At 44.9% G+C, this 17,642-nt stretch overlaps 1 protein-coding gene across 3 annotated transcripts; it reads right to left on the bottom strand.

Annotated features, from left to right (window-relative positions):
• Positions 1-1,389: 1,389 nt before the first annotated feature.
• NFKBIZ (NFKB inhibitor zeta) lies at positions 1,390-11,392 on the bottom strand. 3 transcript variants are annotated; one of them, XM_088051965.1, is made up of 12 exons: positions 10,318-11,392; positions 8,977-9,116; positions 8,001-8,037; positions 7,806-7,909; positions 6,909-7,657; positions 6,373-6,478; positions 5,895-6,041; positions 5,332-5,395; positions 4,555-4,724; positions 3,806-3,916; positions 3,551-3,718; positions 1,390-2,910 (listed from the first exon to the last, which is right to left on the bottom strand). In XM_088051965.1, exons 1-12 carry the CDS (start codon positions 10,526-10,528, stop codon positions 2,857-2,859), a joined length of 2,061 nt encoding a protein of 686 aa, XP_087908091.1. In that variant the 5' UTR covers positions 10,529-11,392; the 3' UTR covers positions 1,390-2,856. The 3 variants fall into 3 exon arrangements, with proteins under 3 accessions (XP_087908091.1, XP_014108951.2, XP_005524018.2); XM_014253476.2 differs by lacking the exon at positions 10,318-11,392 and adding an exon at positions 9,533-9,813; XM_005523961.3 differs by lacking the exon at positions 10,318-11,392 and adding an exon at positions 9,594-9,811.
• Between the last annotated feature and the right edge of the window lie 6,250 nt (positions 11,393-17,642).

Raw genomic sequence — 17,642 nt, 5'->3', positions numbered from 1 at the left:
AATTACGCTCCAGGCAGATGAAGCCTAGCTTCAAACACTACAGCCTCCCTCCCACTAGGAATTTTCTAACTTGGAGTACCAGGAGTGCCCCTTCCAGAAGGGCACGAGTGAAACAGAAAGCACCACACTGCTTGCTAAATGCCTCTCACCTACTTCATGCTCAAGCACTGGCTGAACATGTGCCAATGCTCTGCCAACCTTACAAACCTAGGGTACTTAATCCCAATGTGAGATGACTCAATGCCACCCAGAAAGGAGTGCCAGGCAGTCAGATCAGGCTGATCTGAAGGGCCAGAACATCTCAGCAGCAGCAATTTTTCCTGTGTAATCATCTCTTATAAAGAAAATTAAAATTAACCAAAAACAGTGCTATCAGGATCCTTACACGAATAAAAAATATTTGAATATACATGTTGAAAATATAAAAAAACGAGGCAAGGTCACTTGCAGTGAGAGATGCAGATGACAGCATCTTCAACACAACCTAGATACAATTAGCTGTTCACATAAAGAGGTGCCATATCAACTTTGCATATCCTAGTAAGAAATTCAGTTGTGTTTCCTGTTGCAGACTGTGTGTGTGGTACCTTCATCAATAGTTTCCAGCTCTCGTGCTGGGAGTGAGCTCATCCCCACTCAGGTTCTCTGGCCTGTCATGGCTCTGCAGGACTGTCCTTGTTTGCTGCTCCCTGCAAGAAAGCTCCTCCACACCTCTGGGCCTCTTCCAATTCCCACACTTTCACGCTCACCACAAGCAGCAGAGCAAGGCAGGGTGGAGAGCAGGTTCACACAGTGACATAGAAACCTTCTCAGCTTCCTTTCCTTTCGATCCACTTTTATCTCAACTACTGCCATCTCTCCAGCTCCATGCTCATCTGGGACAGGCTGTGATGACAGCTCTTCCCCCTGCAGGGTCACTGCCACATCTTATCACCATTTGTGAGGCAGACAGCCCATCCCCATGTGTATGGCCCTACTTCCTAGCACAGACTGCTCCCTGTGCTAGGATGACACTCATGCGTGAGCTGCCAGAACTGAGGACCAAGGCAGGAAAGTCATGGGGAGAATGTAACAGATTCTGTAATTGTCAGAACTGCTATTATTCTTTTGAGAATGCAGGGACAAGTGTTCAGGTTCCAACCTGGTGACTATAAACTCGATTTGGGGCACACCTACTAAATTCACAGACAACACAACTGCACAGTGCATGACCCAGAACACCAGCATCAAACAAGAGAAAGCACAAACAGCAGGATGGTAAAACTTCATCTTAGCGAATGGCTTTTCAGACTCACACTATTACCATGCTAAATCAGTTTTACCTCAAGCTTGACTTTACCATCATTATTTGTATGACACACAGGAACCACCAAAACTGAATTAGCACATTTATTCAAACACAAGTTACACATAACCCTTCAAGAAATACATTGCAACTAAGCCTTTGCATATCAGATTTTTTCATTTAGCTTGTCTACAAGACATACTTTGGCAAAACAGCAAAATCAGACTAATTAAATGGTTACAACAGAGAACTGCATGTGATGAAAAAACAGTTTAAGAGCAAAGACCATACAGAGAACATATTACTGGATTACAGCCCAGCATGGATCATTCAGAAAGTGATAGAAGGAAGTTTCATCCAACAGAACACAAGTATACAGCATCATTAGTATATATTTTCCATTAATAATTATTAAAAAATAGAAAAACCGTTAACTTCAAACATTACTTTGCTAGCCACTATACCTATAAGGTAAAACCATAAATGGACTAATTCTGCTTAGGAGGTGGAAAACATTAAGTCTCAAGAATTAACTAGAGCTCAATTCAGCAAGCTACTTATGCATGTGCTTAAGCCCCACCAACACCAGTAAGGCTTACACATGTTGAAGTATTATAATTAACATTGAGAGATTTCAGCAAGCATCAAGGGTGAAGTGCATGCCAAACACTTGCACTGAATCAGGATCATATCCTTTAAAGTACAAGTTACACACACTATAAAAATCATGATCCACCTCTCACAATCTATTGTTCTATCACAAGAAAAACCCCTACTAGGTATGAGAAAAACTGACACAGTCCCCTGAAGCAGCACAGCTTTTCATGTTTTATTAACAACTCCAAAAGTATGCACAAATCAATGCTTGGGACAATCTGTCTTAACTCTACTTTCCATCCTCAGTCTTTCCGAACAACAGAATTTACCCAATTTACACCAGTATAGTATTAAAACTCTGCATGCAATTTGCAAATTCAAGATCAAGGAACTTGTTTCTTCAGATCCTTGTCCAAGTGATCAATAGATTCTTAGAACTATACAGCTGTACAATAATGTCAGTGACTATATACAATCCCACACAAGATACTGGAACAAAGCCACAAAGTTACATAAATAAATGTTCAACTTCAAAAATATTTAATTTCTCTTGCATTTTTTTTTTTGTGTTGCAAAACACAACAATCTTTGCAATTTTGACCTGTATCAGCCCTCTCTAAAATTAAAGAAAAAAAAACCTCCCATAGAATTGCCCTTGTCTAGAAGTTATCTGCATGGCTGTTTAAATAAAATCAGTCTTGCCATAGCTATGAAATACAGGAAATACAGGAAGCTAGGAAAATGTTCCACATACTTGGGAATGAAGCATTCCCTTTTGGTTGAAGGAATTTGATTGTTGGGTTTGCGGTTTTTTTATTCTTACGTAACCCACTATATAATAGTGAACAAAATACTTTTGTTTCATAGAAACAACTAACATTTGCCCACACCAGGCAAATGCTCTATTTACAGATTCATTAGGACTGCCTGACTGACAGTGAGTGTAAGTTGCTGAACTCCAAGAAATATGGAGCCTAAAACGGCGACACTCTCTGCTGAATCGCCTTCCCTTTGAGGATACGTCTTATCTGGAGAAGAGAGAAAAGACAAATACATCAGTCTTGACGTGACTCACAATCTGAAAAACTCCCACCCTAGATCCAGTTTTGCATCCATTTATCCAAGCCTCCTTGTTCTGAGTCCTGAGTTGAGTCACACCAGAAATGATCCCACTTTACAGCATTTGAACCAATAAAAGGCAACAGTCAGCAACTCAGTTGTGCTGAAGTTACTAGTCTTAGGTTAGGAGTCAGTTTTTTCATCAAGCAGGAAAAAGTGATTTCTTCATCTGTTACTCTGGCCTAGGAACTGTCATTGCTAATTCTGATAAGAGCAATAAAAGCATGAACTCAGGACATACTGAGATGAACAAGAGAAGTAGTATTGCCTCCAGTACGTTGCAGGGTTACAGAGACAAAGCCTATCTTGACAGGTAAAAGCTTTTGAGATGGAAACAAATAAAAGCTGCATGTGAAACCTAAAATTTCAGGCCTGTATATTCTGCCTGATCTTGACATTGAAGCTAAAGATCCAAAGAATAAAATGGTATTTGCTAAATCTTTTCCTTGAAAGCTGCAACTCAAAGCTCCAAAGAAACTTCTGGAGTGGAATACAGCTTTTGTGTGGACAGGGACAGATGGAAGGAGAGGGCTGCTATGAATTCCTTACCTGTTCCCCTACAAGGCCATCAGGAACCAGATGAACTGGCTGCTCATTCTCCAAGTTCCTGGCACTGGGATCGGCTCCCTTGCGCATGAGCAGGCGCACAGCATCCAGCTGGCTCACGCGGTACTGCAGGCTGGCAGCCACATGCAGGGCTGTGTTGCCATTGTAAGCCTGGGGACCACAAAGCAACTCCATGAGGGGAAAGTGGGGGCTTGAGCCTCTCTTTTTCTATCTGCTTTATGAAAAAAATCATCATACCTTTGCATTAACAAAAGAGAGATAGTTGGGCAGCTCCAAGAAGAGACGAATGAGCTCCAGGTTTGCTTCTTCTGCTGCCAAATGTAAAGCAGAGCGACCACTTTTGCGATCCTATCAAAAAAGAAACTGTTTAGTCTTCCCTGCAGGTGCTTCTCCTATCCAGGGGGAACATGCAGACAAATAAAAATAGAAAGCAAAGTAACTGCAGAGTGTTGAGCAAACATACTTGCACTACAATTCATCAAAAGTGAATCTGAATATATATATTTTAATATCAACATCTAACGAACAATGGAACATGATCTCATCTGCAGGTAAGCTTACATAATGTAATATTTGATATTTTGGCTAAGTAATGGTCTGGCACAGCACAGCCCTGAACTGCACAGGTAGGCAGTTTTTTAATTAAAATTTGCAGTTCAAGAGCAAGGTGTCATCAGCACCCTACTACTATGGTTATCTCAGAGTGCTCCAAACATATTCTTACTTTTACAACATTACCCACTGCAGCCAGCGCAGCATCATTCTTAGTCTAGAGATGAGACAGTCACCTCCCTCTTTCCCCAGGGTTCGTTTGCATTGATAACACCTTGTTCTGAATAAATACAACATTCTCATCCCATCTGGATAAATTAAGCTTTCAAATTAGTCTACTTCCCTTGTAATAAACACAGCGTGGGAGAAAGGGACATATCCTGCTTCCACATTCTCTCTGGATCTGGCACTTCAGACTAAGGCATTTTACTTACTTTCGCTTCAACGGAGGCTCCCATTTGTATCAGGATCTTGATGGTTTCTACCAGGCTCTTGTTTCTCAGCAGAAGCTCCTGGACCTCAGGGGAGTGAGGTGGCTGGCAGTTCTGCAGTTCATGCAGCACAGCATTATGGGCCACAACCGCACAGTGCAATGCTGTCAAACCTGAACATCCAAAAAAAAACCAAAATCATCACGAATGAACAAACGCAATACAGAAGTATTGACTGGATGCTTGTTTCAGAGCTTGGATAAAGGAGCTTCTTTCCCCATTAAGCCCAGGGATGGTTCCATATTTATAGGTGACAGTGACTGGTCCCAAGTGGCTTGAGGTCTGCACTGTCCATCAGCAGAAGAGTAAAGTACCAGCCTACTGTGAGCTCTCAGCCAGTAGATGATGAAAGAATCAATACTGAATATATTTTTAACTATATGTCAGAAAGAGCTGTATTATGGAGAAAGGATCCAAACAGAACAGCTTCCTACTGCCAGATTCTGGCTTCTGTGTCCACTGACACAATGCTGGCACTCCAGTGTTTTAAATAACGGCCAGTTACAGCCTGTGCTCTCCATGCCAAACACAGCAATCACATGTAAGAGGAAAGAGGTCTTTACAGACACAGACTAACCACATTCACTTCTGACATATGTCAACTGTACCTGTAAATTTCCATCTGAAAAAGAAATATTGCATTTTATTGCATTCCCATCAATAGCTATAAAACATTGTTACTATCCAGTAACTCTGTAAATCATAAACTTAACTACTCACCATCATAGTTTGTTGCCTCGAGGTCCACATACTGATTGCTTCCCATGGCTCCCTTTTGGATTGCCTACAGAAGTGGGAACAGGTACACATTTAGGTCTTATCCAAACCACATACTGCTTCAAATTTGTTTATTGCCTTACTGCAGGAACTGTAATAAAGTTGCAATAAATAACAGCATTCCTGGAAATGTTCAAGGTCAGGTTCAATGGGCCTCTGAGAAACCTGGTCTAGTGAAAGGTGTGCCTGAGCACAGCAGGGGGGTTGGAACTAGAAAATCAAGTCCTTTCCAACCCAAACCATTTGATGATCCTATGACTAAGAGGAGACTTACTGTTTTGGTCTGGTAAACTAGAGGATTCCCCCAAAATTACTCCAAAATGTTGTGGAGAACCTTAATGAGAAATTCAGTCCAGCTTTAAGCTCTGTGTATAGACAGACTCACAAGGCTACCCAGAGAGAAAGATAAAGGAAGGAATGTTTCCCAACACAGAGCTTCCCAACGGAGCTAATGCCAAGGCTAAGAGTCAATGGCCAGGGCAGAGCTGTGCCTGCCTGGCTCTTACCTGGAGGACCTGGGCATGCCCCTTCTCAGCGCAGACATGCAGCGGCGTCCTGCCCCAGCAGTCTGTGGTGTTCACTTGAGCCCCCAAGCTAACCAAGTCCTGCACAATGAGATGCTGATTGGCAGCCACAGCAACCTGGAAAGCGCTCTGCAAACATCAAGAAGAAAATTTAAGCTATTAGTCATCTGATCTCTAACAGGAAAGAGCAACTAAAACAAATAAAAACCCTAGCTACCTGGTATTATTGAAGCAGTGATTATGAATACTAGGAAGCCAGGACAAATGAAGCAGAGCACATAGTTTTACCAGCTCAAGGTGATCCCAAGAAGTATTAATAGCTCAAGGTTAATATTAGTATGCAGGCTAAATCTTGGGGTTAATATTAAATAAGCATTTCACCACATCTTTCCCAAGGTTCAGACATGCAGAAACACTCAGGTGCACAAAGCAGGTGCAAAGATTTTTTTCAGAACCTCACCTGGCCATTGTGCTCTTTAATATCCAGCATGTGCAGGGCAGCCATCTTCCTTGCAAGAACATAGGAGAGTGCTCGACGGCCCTGGGCCACAGCGATGTGGAGGAAGCTGCAGGAGCAAGGGGAACAGAGTTACACCACCGAACATAAACCAGGGCTCAAGACAGCAGAGAACCAAATGTATAGAAGGGGTGTTACGTTGCCAGCTTCAAACCTTCCCTGTGTAACTAAGACAGGAACATGGGTATTTTCTCACCAGGGCAATTTAAAGCATCTAAACTAAAATGTTTTCCTCCCCGTTTAGCCAAGCCTAACAATAAGCACCTGAAATTAGAAAATTACATCTACTCCAGTGTGCTGGAGCTCTGCATTGCAGTCATCAGCAACACCACACCTTTCACTTGATCAGCCAAACCACTGCACTTGTGACACAAATATTGCTATTGAACTGCTTCACTATAACCCACAGTCTGCCAAAACCCAAAGAGAAACATTCCCCAACCTCCCACAGAAGAAACACCAAGATAAACGGCACTCACGTGTCTCCATCAGCATCTTTAGCAAGAAACTGGTCTTGAGAGATGTTAGCCAGTTTGTTCTCCTCCTGTTCCACTTGCCATTGGAAAAATGACTTGCCCAGCTGCGTTGTGCTTCTGGCAATGTTTTGGTCAGACAGAGAGACATTCAGAGCAGCCAAAGAGACGCTGCGCTCCTGACTACCACAGAGGTTGCTGAAGTTGAGGGCGTGAGGGGCAACCTCGGCCTGCGGGTGGGCACTGCTCAGCGGCTGCAGGGGACTGGAGACGCTGTCCGAGCCCTCCGAGTCGTTCAAGAGGGAAGAGAAGCTCTGCGATGGGCAGTACTGCAGCTCGTGGCTCTCAAAGGTGTTCTGCTGGTAAGCAGGAGACTGGTCACTGGCAACAAACGGCCTGTAGTCCAGGGAGGCATCTGAAGGGTAACTCTGTGACAAATCTTGGTTCTGGGATGCAGGGAACTGGTAATGCTGTGGTGCATCAAGCATATGCTGGCTGGTGTGGTCTTGGAATGCTTGGTACTTCTGGGATGGGGAGAAAGCCTGTGTTCCTGGGCTGTCCTGGTACTGCTCATGGGAGCCATGGCTGGAGGCTGAGTGCAACCAGCTGACCTGCACCGTGTTCAGGGAAATGGGGCTCGACTCGTTCTTGATGTTTATAATGTTCTGAAGCAGATCAGAACTGCTGTCATGCTTTGGGTCAGTTTTATGTGTCTCCTCCATGCTATCCATAGAAGTTGGTGTCTGGGGTGGGGTCTGACAGGGGGACAAAAAAAAAAAAACAGCAAATCAAAGCAAGCCCCAGAAAATTAGAAGTATAGGAGGTATAGTTGTACCTGGTAGTTTCTGATCATACAAAGCAAACTGAAAAATAAAGGCACGGAAAACATTACTACAAACTTACCAGGAGATGTGGGTGAACATTTGCTTGGCGTTTGAAAGAAGGTCCATCAGAAAGGAGTTCAGGAGCCTTTCTTTTGCCACTGTGACCCAGTATGCTCTTCAGTTCTGATGAAAATAAATTTAGAATCCATTTAGAGGTTACTCTTACAATTGATTTAAAATGATACTGCAGGATATGTATTTAAAAATGGTGTACCTGTGTATGGTTCATAGTTCACCAATCCTCCTTGTGCCTGTTTAAGAAAAATCCAAATTTTTCTATTATTATAATGTCATTTCTGGGGGGGGAAACAAACAAAAACAAATAAACAAAGACCAAAAACAATCCACCTTCCCAAAAAAAAAAAGAAAAAAAACAAGAAAGCAGCCATAACTTCCTTCTATAAACATAGAATATACTTTAGAATAATTCTAGTATGTGGTTTTCTAACCCTAACTTAATTGCTTTTAATTAAGGGTAGAAAATGGAAATACTTTAATGAAACTTAAGTAAAACCCACTGTTTTTCTTTAGGCTTTTCCACCCATTTGTTATACCACAAAACTCAAGAAAATCTAGAGAAAGACACTATTCCTTCCAGAGACCTGAGGATTTTTTTGAAACATAAATAACCCAGCCAATTTTACACTTCTTTAGTGCTGTGAACATTTCTATGCAAAAAATTTTCCTCGAACAACACTTATCTGGGAAGCTTCCAAACACACGAGAAAAAAGAATCTAATCAAAAATATCCTTTAATCTTCTCAGAATTTCCTGTAATTTTTGTCTTTTCAGACTGAAAGGGCCTACCCTTACACTGTGTGCTTTGCACAGAGAGGCGTAATAGCATAACAAACAAATCCGAGAAGAATCCCTAACCCTTCCAATGAATGATCTCATTCCAGTCAACACGGAATTTCTGTGGTTTCGCAACACAAATGTATCTCTATCCAGACTCCCTTTGGAAACTAAAGCTTAGTAAAAACATTTTTAAGTGCCTCCTCCTCCTCTCATGGTAAGCCTTCTTTCTGATTTCTTCCCAGCTGTATTTTTCCATTATGTGTTGAAAAACACCGATTCCATCCACAGCAGATAAAGCAGAAGCTCATTTCTAGCGGTACCACAAAGGGCTCTCTTGCCAGCCTCAGTAACCATTAAAATCAAAGCCCTAAGTGCAGAAAGCTGCCGGTTACCTTGCTTTCCTCGGTGGCAGGACCCGAGGACATCTGTTTGCTGCTCCTGAAGTGCAGCAGGAGCTCCTTCACGGAGTTCTTCACACGGACCCCCTGGAAAGGTCCTCTGTGCTGCTTTCCGCCCCCCATGTGCTGTTCAACTGTGGAGACACGAAACAAAACCCGAACTTAAGCCACCCATTTGGTTAACCTTTAACAAATAATAATCGAAGAAAAAAACCCAAACAAACCAGGAACTCTTGCGGAAAGGCACCTAAATACTGGTTTAGCAGAGAGGGGCCAGGGATCTGCCCCGTGTACCCTTCGCCATCCCTCGGGCGTGCGGCTCCTCCACCGCCCCGGGGAGCGCCCCGCCGCTCCGGCTCCACGGATGGAAACACCCCGGCACCGGGCGCGGAGCGCCGGCCAAACGCGGCCGCTTTTCAGCGCTTCGGCCGCTTTCGCACGCAGAAGGGGCAGCGGCCGGCATCGTCCCCGAGGGGACGGACGGGACCCGCGGCTCCGCGCTCTCCCCGCCACCCCCCGGGGCCGGGGCCGCCGCGGGGACCCGCCGTACCTTGCAGCGCGGGGCGGGAGCCGCCCCGGGGGTCCCTCCGGCCGCCGCCGCGGCTGCTCACCGAGAGGCCCGAGTCGGATCCCGGCGAGCCGGGGGCGGAGGAGTGCGCCGGCGAGCAGCTCCCCTCGCTGGAGTGGGGCGAGGCCCCGTAGAAATAGGCGAGGTTGATGGGGCTGCTGAGAGCGCCGCCGTCGCCGCCATCGGGCGCCGCGTCCCGGCTGCTCTCCACGATCATGGCTCTGCGGCGGGGCGGGCGGCGGGGGGCGGCGGGCGGCGGAACGGGAGCGGGCACGGCCAGGGCTGGGCGGGCGGCACGGCGGCTCTGGGGGCGCGGGGCCGAGGCCGCGCTTATACCGGGTCCGCCCCCGCGGGCGGGGCCGCGCCGGGCGGGGCCGCGCTTCCCGTAAGGGCCGCGGGAGGAGCCTGCCCGGGAGGAACCTGCCCGGGAGGCCCTGACCCGGAGAGCACCGGTGGGAATCGTGGCCGGGGGTGCCGCCTCACGCCTTGTCGTCCAAGCCGGCCCCTGTGAGCTTCGCAGAACAACAGAATATCCCGGATTGGAAAGGCCCCATCAGCACCATCGAGTCCAACTCCTGGCCCTGCCCAGGACACCCCGAGAATCACACACGAGCATGAGAGCGTTGTCCAAATGCAGCCCTCGCTCACAAGGCGTAGAACCGCTAATCGCCGCCTCTTGCGGAGCTGCAGAGGTGTGACCAGGATCTCCCTCGGCCTCCCACCGCTGCTGGTGCCACCTCACGTCCCCATGGGTAGGAATCCCTCACCCTTCTCCCCAGTCCTGCCAGTCCTCGGCTCCAGGACACGGGCTCGGAGGAACAGAGACTTCTTGGCCGTGAGCATCCCGTGAGCAGCATCCAGCGAGAAGGGGAACGTGAGCAGTTCCTCACAGTAGAGATGAGGCATCTGTGTTCCTCTCACCCGGCCTGGAGCAGGCAGGGACAGACAAGGAGTGATTTTGGCTGTAGGTTGCAGCATACTGCGGTGGCAAGAGCCTCTCGGTCGAGGCCAGTGGGGAGAAGCGGGTGATCAACACGATGCCAAAACAAAAAATGCGTGAAACCATTCGATTACTGTTAACATCACTGAGTTATTACCAATGTTCACAGGGAGACTTCTCAGGTTTCTGCTTTTCAAACAAATATTTCTGCTTTCCCATTTCTGCTGAAGTCACCATCTTCTAAAATACAAGTGAGTAATTTTGCCTATGAGGTTGAGATTAGAAAGTTTTTAGCACTGCGGCTGCTCCAATAAACATGTCATAAAACAACATGGTCTAACCTGGTCTTTCTAAAGTATGTTATGCAAATTGGAGATCTATAATTTATCTATTTTAATTGTATTGAATAACATGGGTCAGGTGCAATATGAAATTATATTAATCAGCCCACGAGGAGGCAGGAGGGAATTGCTTTATATTATTCAAATATCTCCCACTGTCAAGTGAAGGAATGGTTTCACTGAGAATTACCTAGGCAGGTTTCTACTCCAAAGACTGGTGTTTTACGCCACAGATTGAATCTACATAGCCAGAATGAAATTTGCAAGTAGAACCCGTAAAACAAAATCAGATGCCAAGAGGTGCCTGAAATACCCCAATAAAAGTAAAAATTCACTTGCTCCCAAGCACACCCTCTCCCTCATTTCAAAAAGCACTTTACACAAGTGAGGATTTATGAAATCAGGCCATGAGTTTTAAACAAGGAGATGGTTCCCTGTTCTTCAAGCTTTAGACCTCAGTTTTGATACCTTAACCTTAGGCAGATGCTTTTAAGTATCTCTTCATTGAAAAGCACTTTGTGCTCAGAGATCCTGGACCCCACAAATGTTCTTTGCACATTCAAGGGCTGTGAGGAGGACCCACAACTCAGCTTTCCAAAGTGGATCCAACCAATGGACCCTAGCCTTCTCATCCCTGCCAGGGAGCCCAGAAAGCCACTCATTTTAATCTCACAGGAGGGTCTGCAACTACTGTAAAGTGCATCTTGTCCTTTAACAAGCAGATGGTAACGCAAATCTGAGAAGCTGATAATCCAGAAAATTGGATTTGTTATCACAGTTGCCTGCCATTCACTTTAAAATGTTGAGAGTAAAAGAGATTTCAAAGCAAAAGTGGATTTGTCTCATTGTAGTTCTGTGTTTTAGAAGGTCCCTAAACCACATGCAGGCAGGGACAGGCAGCACCTTTATCCTTGCTATTCAATAACAATTTTGGAATGGATTTAATTGGAGATTAGTCTCTACATATAAATGAAAACTATTCTATAAAACAATTTAATAAGTTTGTGTTTGGTTTTTTCCCTAAAGAGAGCATGGCATTTCTTTTTCTCTTCTATTTCAAAGTCTCTATTCTCCTGAAGGTTGAATTGCTGACTTGATCTCCCTTTTTCCAAGCAAAATCCATTTCAAGCAGCACTCTGATACCTCAGCTCGTGCTTGTTTCATCCGTGGCATCTTATCAGGTCTCCTGGCATAAATCAAAGCAGATTAAGGCAAGTCTAATTCCACCAAGCTCCATAACAAAAGGCTCTTTCAAAAATATACACACACCCATCGGTTGCACAAGATGAGCTGGCTCACAGCAGCCCTGTGTTCTCAGAGTGCTTCTATGACAGTTACTGGTAAATTATTGCTACATCCGCAAACTGTAATTATTAATGCTGCAGACCTTGAGCATTAATGGGTTTTGGCCCAAACACTACGTAACAGCTGTGGTGACCAAAACCCTGTGATTCATCTTCAACCAAAGTAAGTTCCTCTGGGGCAAGGTGGTGACCAAAAAAAAAAAAAAAAAGCACTTGTCACCTCTTCTCTTTGGGAAGGCATCCAGCTGGTTTCAGCCTTCTTTGGCTGAGCTGTAGCTCAGTGTAACCCACCAACCTCAGAGCTGGAGAAGGCTGCGAGGTGAGCACAAGGCAGCCACCTCAGCTCCCTGAGTGCTCCCTACCCGTGTTTTTATTGCACAACCACCCTACTGGGATGTATCAATAATGCCAACTAGTGGCTGTTAGCAGCAGCATTTGTCCTGAAACCACTCTTGTATACACCTGCAAAAAGTGAGATAGGCTTATCTTGGTATCGCAAATAACAACAAAAAAGAAACAGAATGCACTTGTTTCTGAAAGCTCTTGTTTCTTCCCTCCCTTCAGAGCACAGCCCAGTATTGCAGCATTAAAAGCAATCACTCTTGGTTTAGGTTAATCCAATATACCTGATTAATGAAATACCTTTTGAGAGTGTGACTTGTGCACACCCATGAGAGACTTCAATGGGATCCAGAAAAAACTCAGCCGAGAAGAAAACCAAAATCCACTTGTCTTGTGCTTGCTGGGTAGGGGTCTCATTACAGAAACAAAGAGTTTCTGAATGCCAACACCTTAGGCTTTTACCACCAGCTAAACATCAAGGCTAATCAAGCTCATGTGTGTCCCCTTTGCTATCCTAATCAGAACAAGCACAGAGAAAAGATGCAGTGAACACTATAGGGAATGTAGGCTTTAAATAAATAAATGAATGAATAAAGCAAGCCTAGTAAGTGGAGTTTTGACTTCCCTGTAGAGCAGCACGTAGTCACTCTGCCAGGCACACTGGACAACCTCCCTGTGTGAGTGAGGAAGATGCCAGCTCTGAGAGCAGCCCACAGTTCAGCAGGTATGGGAACCGAATAAATCTCCCTCCTCAGCCTATCCTAAGCAGCAGCATGGAATAAGGGATAGCCTCTAGGTGAAGTGCCAGAGCACTAACTACTAGTAACAAGAACTTGATTTTGCAACATGTTTCTGGAGCAGCATAACCTTAATGGTATTTCTTAAACTGGACATGAAAATGGTAGTTTACAATCCCATTGCTTAATGTGAGTGAATATTTGCTCTGTTGATGTCAAACGTGCCTTACTCTCCACTGGATGTAATTGTGGCTACTGCTGCAGACTGTGAGTTGAGGTGTGTGAATGCCACCACCACACCTCTGCACCCCAGCAGCAATTCCAACAGCACACACCTCCCAAACTATGCAGCACAACACTCAGTTTGCTTCTAGACTAGCATTGAGAAAAACAGAGGTAAAATCTCAGGAGCTAATCCACTTGTAGAGAGCATTCAGGGTCTGTACCTGTGTTTGCTGTAACGGCTCTGGAGAGCACTTGTCAGCAGACTGGAAGTGGTCCATGACACAGTTTTACTCTAAAAGCTGCTATAGAGGACTTTTATTCCCTCTTTGCTATACTTGTATTGCTACATTTTTCCTAGACTTTGGTCTTCAAGACTGACATTCTAGAATTAACTTGAACATCAAAAGGGGGCATGTATAATTCTTCATATTAAAGAAAAACTTAGACTTTTTATTTAACATATTTATTTTGGGCCTTACTCCTTTGATCCAGAGAATACCTTCAATTCTACTTTTTTTCTCTCAAGCTGTTTTATATTAAAAAAAAAAAAAGTAATTTTTTTTTTTTTTTAGAAAAGTGGGTTGCTCCTAAGTAGATCCTTCAACACTGTGTATATAAAACAGCTGAAATCAGTACAGAAGAATAGAAACCCTAACCCCATCAAGTGTTGCAAAGCTGGCAGAGTGGATCTGAGTTCTGTGAAAGCAAAGAGTTTCCGTGTATATATACACCCCGTGTTTGGGGACATTCCTCCCAACATACTCACTGCCATGGTTAGTCAGGCGTTCTCAGCAGCTCACCTGTCTCATTAGTTCATTAGTGCCTTGCAGCAGGAACGCATGGCTGAGAAATACACACACCACTGATGTCACAGCATGTAAACAAGGAGCTGTTTCCCCATAGCAAAGGGCAACGTCATACCTCCCCTATAAAGGATACTGTGTGCACACAGATGAGGTAGAGAGTGCACGTTCTTGCCCCAAAGTACGTGGCTTGTTGTGGTATTCCAGCTTAGAAAGGGAGCTGGCACAGTTTCTCAGTGCTATTAGGGAGACTCAGTGTAGGTTTGGAGGGGTCAGCATCAGTTTTCCTTGTTGCTCACGCTGAAGACATTTTTCCTCCTGACCCAGATGATCAACCTGGGCCAAAACATGACATTCATTCATATAGCTCATATTAATTTCATGTTCTGCTGTCAGATGCAGGAGCATGTGTTGCGAGCACAGTAGGTGAGTTAGGCTCTGGTGTACTTTGATTTCAATGTTCCTACCTTCCACAAACAAGAACCACTTCAACCATCTGTAAAATGAAATCACTTTCTAACAGGAACTTCAGAGCTGTCCCGATTCTCTTTGCCACTCAGCACTTCAGTCCAGGAATGGGAGGAAAAACTCCCAAAGTGAGATTTGAACCTAGAAAAACATGATTTTTTTTAACTGCTCTCAACCCAGACACTTGCATTCCTAGACTCAGTTTGCATGCAGTAGCAGGCAAACTACCTAAGATTAAGATTGTCATACACCCAGGCTTCTCAAACACGCATTTTTCCACTCAAAAACATTGTCTAGGCAGATTTTGAAAATCTGTGCTCTTCTCAGGTATGGCAAACCAGTCACATCTACCAGACAGCAGGTCTAACAGCTGACCAGTCCAGAAACCCCAGGCACAATGTCAGTATTTATACAGCCCACCTGTGCAGCACTTGCATGGCAGGATCAACACCTGCAGGAAGCCTCAGCACTGATTTGCACAATCCTACACATCCTGTGTGCATACCATCAGCTCAAGGGTGCAGACCAACGAGCAGGAAAGTCCAGACAGAAGCAAGACAACCAGTAAAAAGCACTTGTAGCATGTTGACACTGTAGAGATCATTGAAGGGAACGCCCTCATCTAATGTCTTGAGCTTATTTCACTATGTTTTACAGCTGATAGAGCTTAAATACCTTCAGTTCAGACATCCATAAACTAGAGAAATCCCAGCTCTTTCAAAATACATGCCTATATGACCATTGGGAAAGTCCTGAAATTCAGCTACAGAGCTGTCCTCCATTAGTCAGACAAAGACTCTCTAAACACGGAATTTTCTCATTTAAAAAAGCACCTAAATCAAGGCTGACAAATAAAATTTTATTATGGTAGGGAAAATGTTAGGTCAATTCCAAACAGCAGTACAAAAATTCTCCTGGTGCTTAGGATGAACTGCACCTACTAGGGCAGGTTTTACCTTCAGTTAAATGTCTGCTGGGACAATACCTCTCCACCTATGGGTCAGAATTTGCTATCACACAAGTCTAAATCACAGATATCCTGTGTCTGCATAACAGATATAAATATCACAGAAAGGATCCAAATACTCTGTTCTTTCTATAGACTTAACAGCCCCCTGCTACAGGTTTAGAGAGAAATCCATGACAGTAATGACAACTTCACAGTAATATGTAAATCATGCACGAGTTAGCACAAAACATCAAGTAAGTTGGAAATAAAGTCTTTGATTTGGTGGGGCACCGTGCAGAGCTCTGTTCCCAGGCGTTGGCTCCCTCCTCCAGTTCCCAGCTGGGAAAAGACACCTTCCAAAGCCAGACACATCCTGTCTGACAGGACGCTGCTCTCCACAGAAGCCAGCCCATGGATGTTTAAGTTTCCTTTTAATTTCCTGCCAATTTCTTAAGAAGAAAGCAAAAGTAAAGGCAGCTCTTGTTTCTACCTTTCACATTTTGTCTCAGGAGTTTGTGACTGGGAACTCATCAGTCACATGGGGGTTTCTAAGCAGCAGCATCAGGACTGAGTTTTGCTGCTCTCAAAAGTCCAGCTGAGAAGCAAAGCCAGGTCAGACCACCCGAGCTGAAGCAGGAGGCAAAGCCAAAGTAAGGGATGGGATTATTGCTGCCACCCCGCTGCTCTGAGCGGCCCAGGGATGGGAAAGAAAGCTCCCCAGTACCCAGGACTGCTGGTACTGACCTGTTTACCTGTTTCCAGCAACTGATGATGATAATGATGACAATGACGATGATGATGATATCCCAATCGCAACCTCCAGGGTGGCAGGCTGCAGGGCTGCCCCGAGCAGCCCAGGGCTTGGCTGGTGCTTGTTCCCCATGACAGAGAGGGCATTTCCTCCCCTACTACCACCCACTGCCACCAAATGCAACAGGAAATGTGGCTTGCTGCAAAGAAACTAAATAGAAGTCTAACAAGCAAAAAAAAAAGGAAATAAAAATCACTTGCTGGAACGTGATCACAGAGCGGATACTGGAGCTTTGTTTGGAGCAGAAACACAGCCTTCTTTTCAATGCCCTAGGTGTCATGAATGGTCACTCAGTCTGGATGAGGGAGAGTCCAGGGTTTCTCCTTTTCCTTGCCCTCTCTGTGCCTCCAGCAAACCTCCACGTCCCAGCTGAAATCACCTGGTTTCCATCTGAGGTACGTTTGAACTACCCATCCCCGGCGGCACTCATGTCTCCAGTGTCATCATGGCACACACATACCCCCAAACATTTGGGGTCTGAAAACCAGACCACATTTTATCCTGTGCAAGACTCTTGGTGCTGAGCTGCCCTCCCTGCCTGCCAGAGACGGGCACGGTTAATGAACCGGGGTGCTGCATAATCAACCTCCTGTGGTAAGCCAGGGAAACGCTCGCCAGGCGATGAAAAGAAGTTTATGGTTTGGTTTATTAAACCCCTTAGCATAACAAAATTTTAAGTGAATTTTAAGCTCATTAAATTCACTTATTTTCATTCCCACAGATTTTTTTTTTGAATTGCAAGAAAGTCGGCCTAGATCCCTATTTTTATACGCTTCCCTGTGTTCGCTGTACCATGACAGTTTACTACTGTCCTGTTGAAGCTGTCAAGCTCATATGCTGATGGTGCTCTGCTATTCCAAAATTACTGATGAGCTGCCAGGAAAGAAGTCTAATCAAGATTATACAAAACACCTTTTTTCACTAACAATGCTTCTTCCTTTCAGTACTCTCAAAGCTTAGCTTTCCATCCATTCATCCATCCATCCATCCATCCATCCGAAAGCTATTACATCCTCCCCTAAAAATGCAGATTGCTTCAGAGAGAGTTGCCCAGAGTAGTCCAGCTAAGCTATTTAGTAGTATTTTGCTACCAGATTCACTGAGGGTTTCCAAAAATCCCACCATTCTTTATGGTTTCTTCACTCTTGGCTGTACCCATTACCCTCCCAAAA

The sequence above is a fragment of the Pseudopodoces humilis genome, chromosome 2 (genome assembly GCF_049639895.1).
Source record: "Pseudopodoces humilis isolate 2021_Gansu_Grassland_sample_001 chromosome 2, ASM4963989v1, whole genome shotgun sequence".
Classification (NCBI taxonomy): domain Eukaryota; kingdom Metazoa; phylum Chordata; class Aves; order Passeriformes; family Paridae; genus Pseudopodoces; species Pseudopodoces humilis.
The sequence above is the reverse complement of the archived record's forward strand: the minus strand, read 5'-3'. Positions and strand labels throughout refer to the sequence as shown.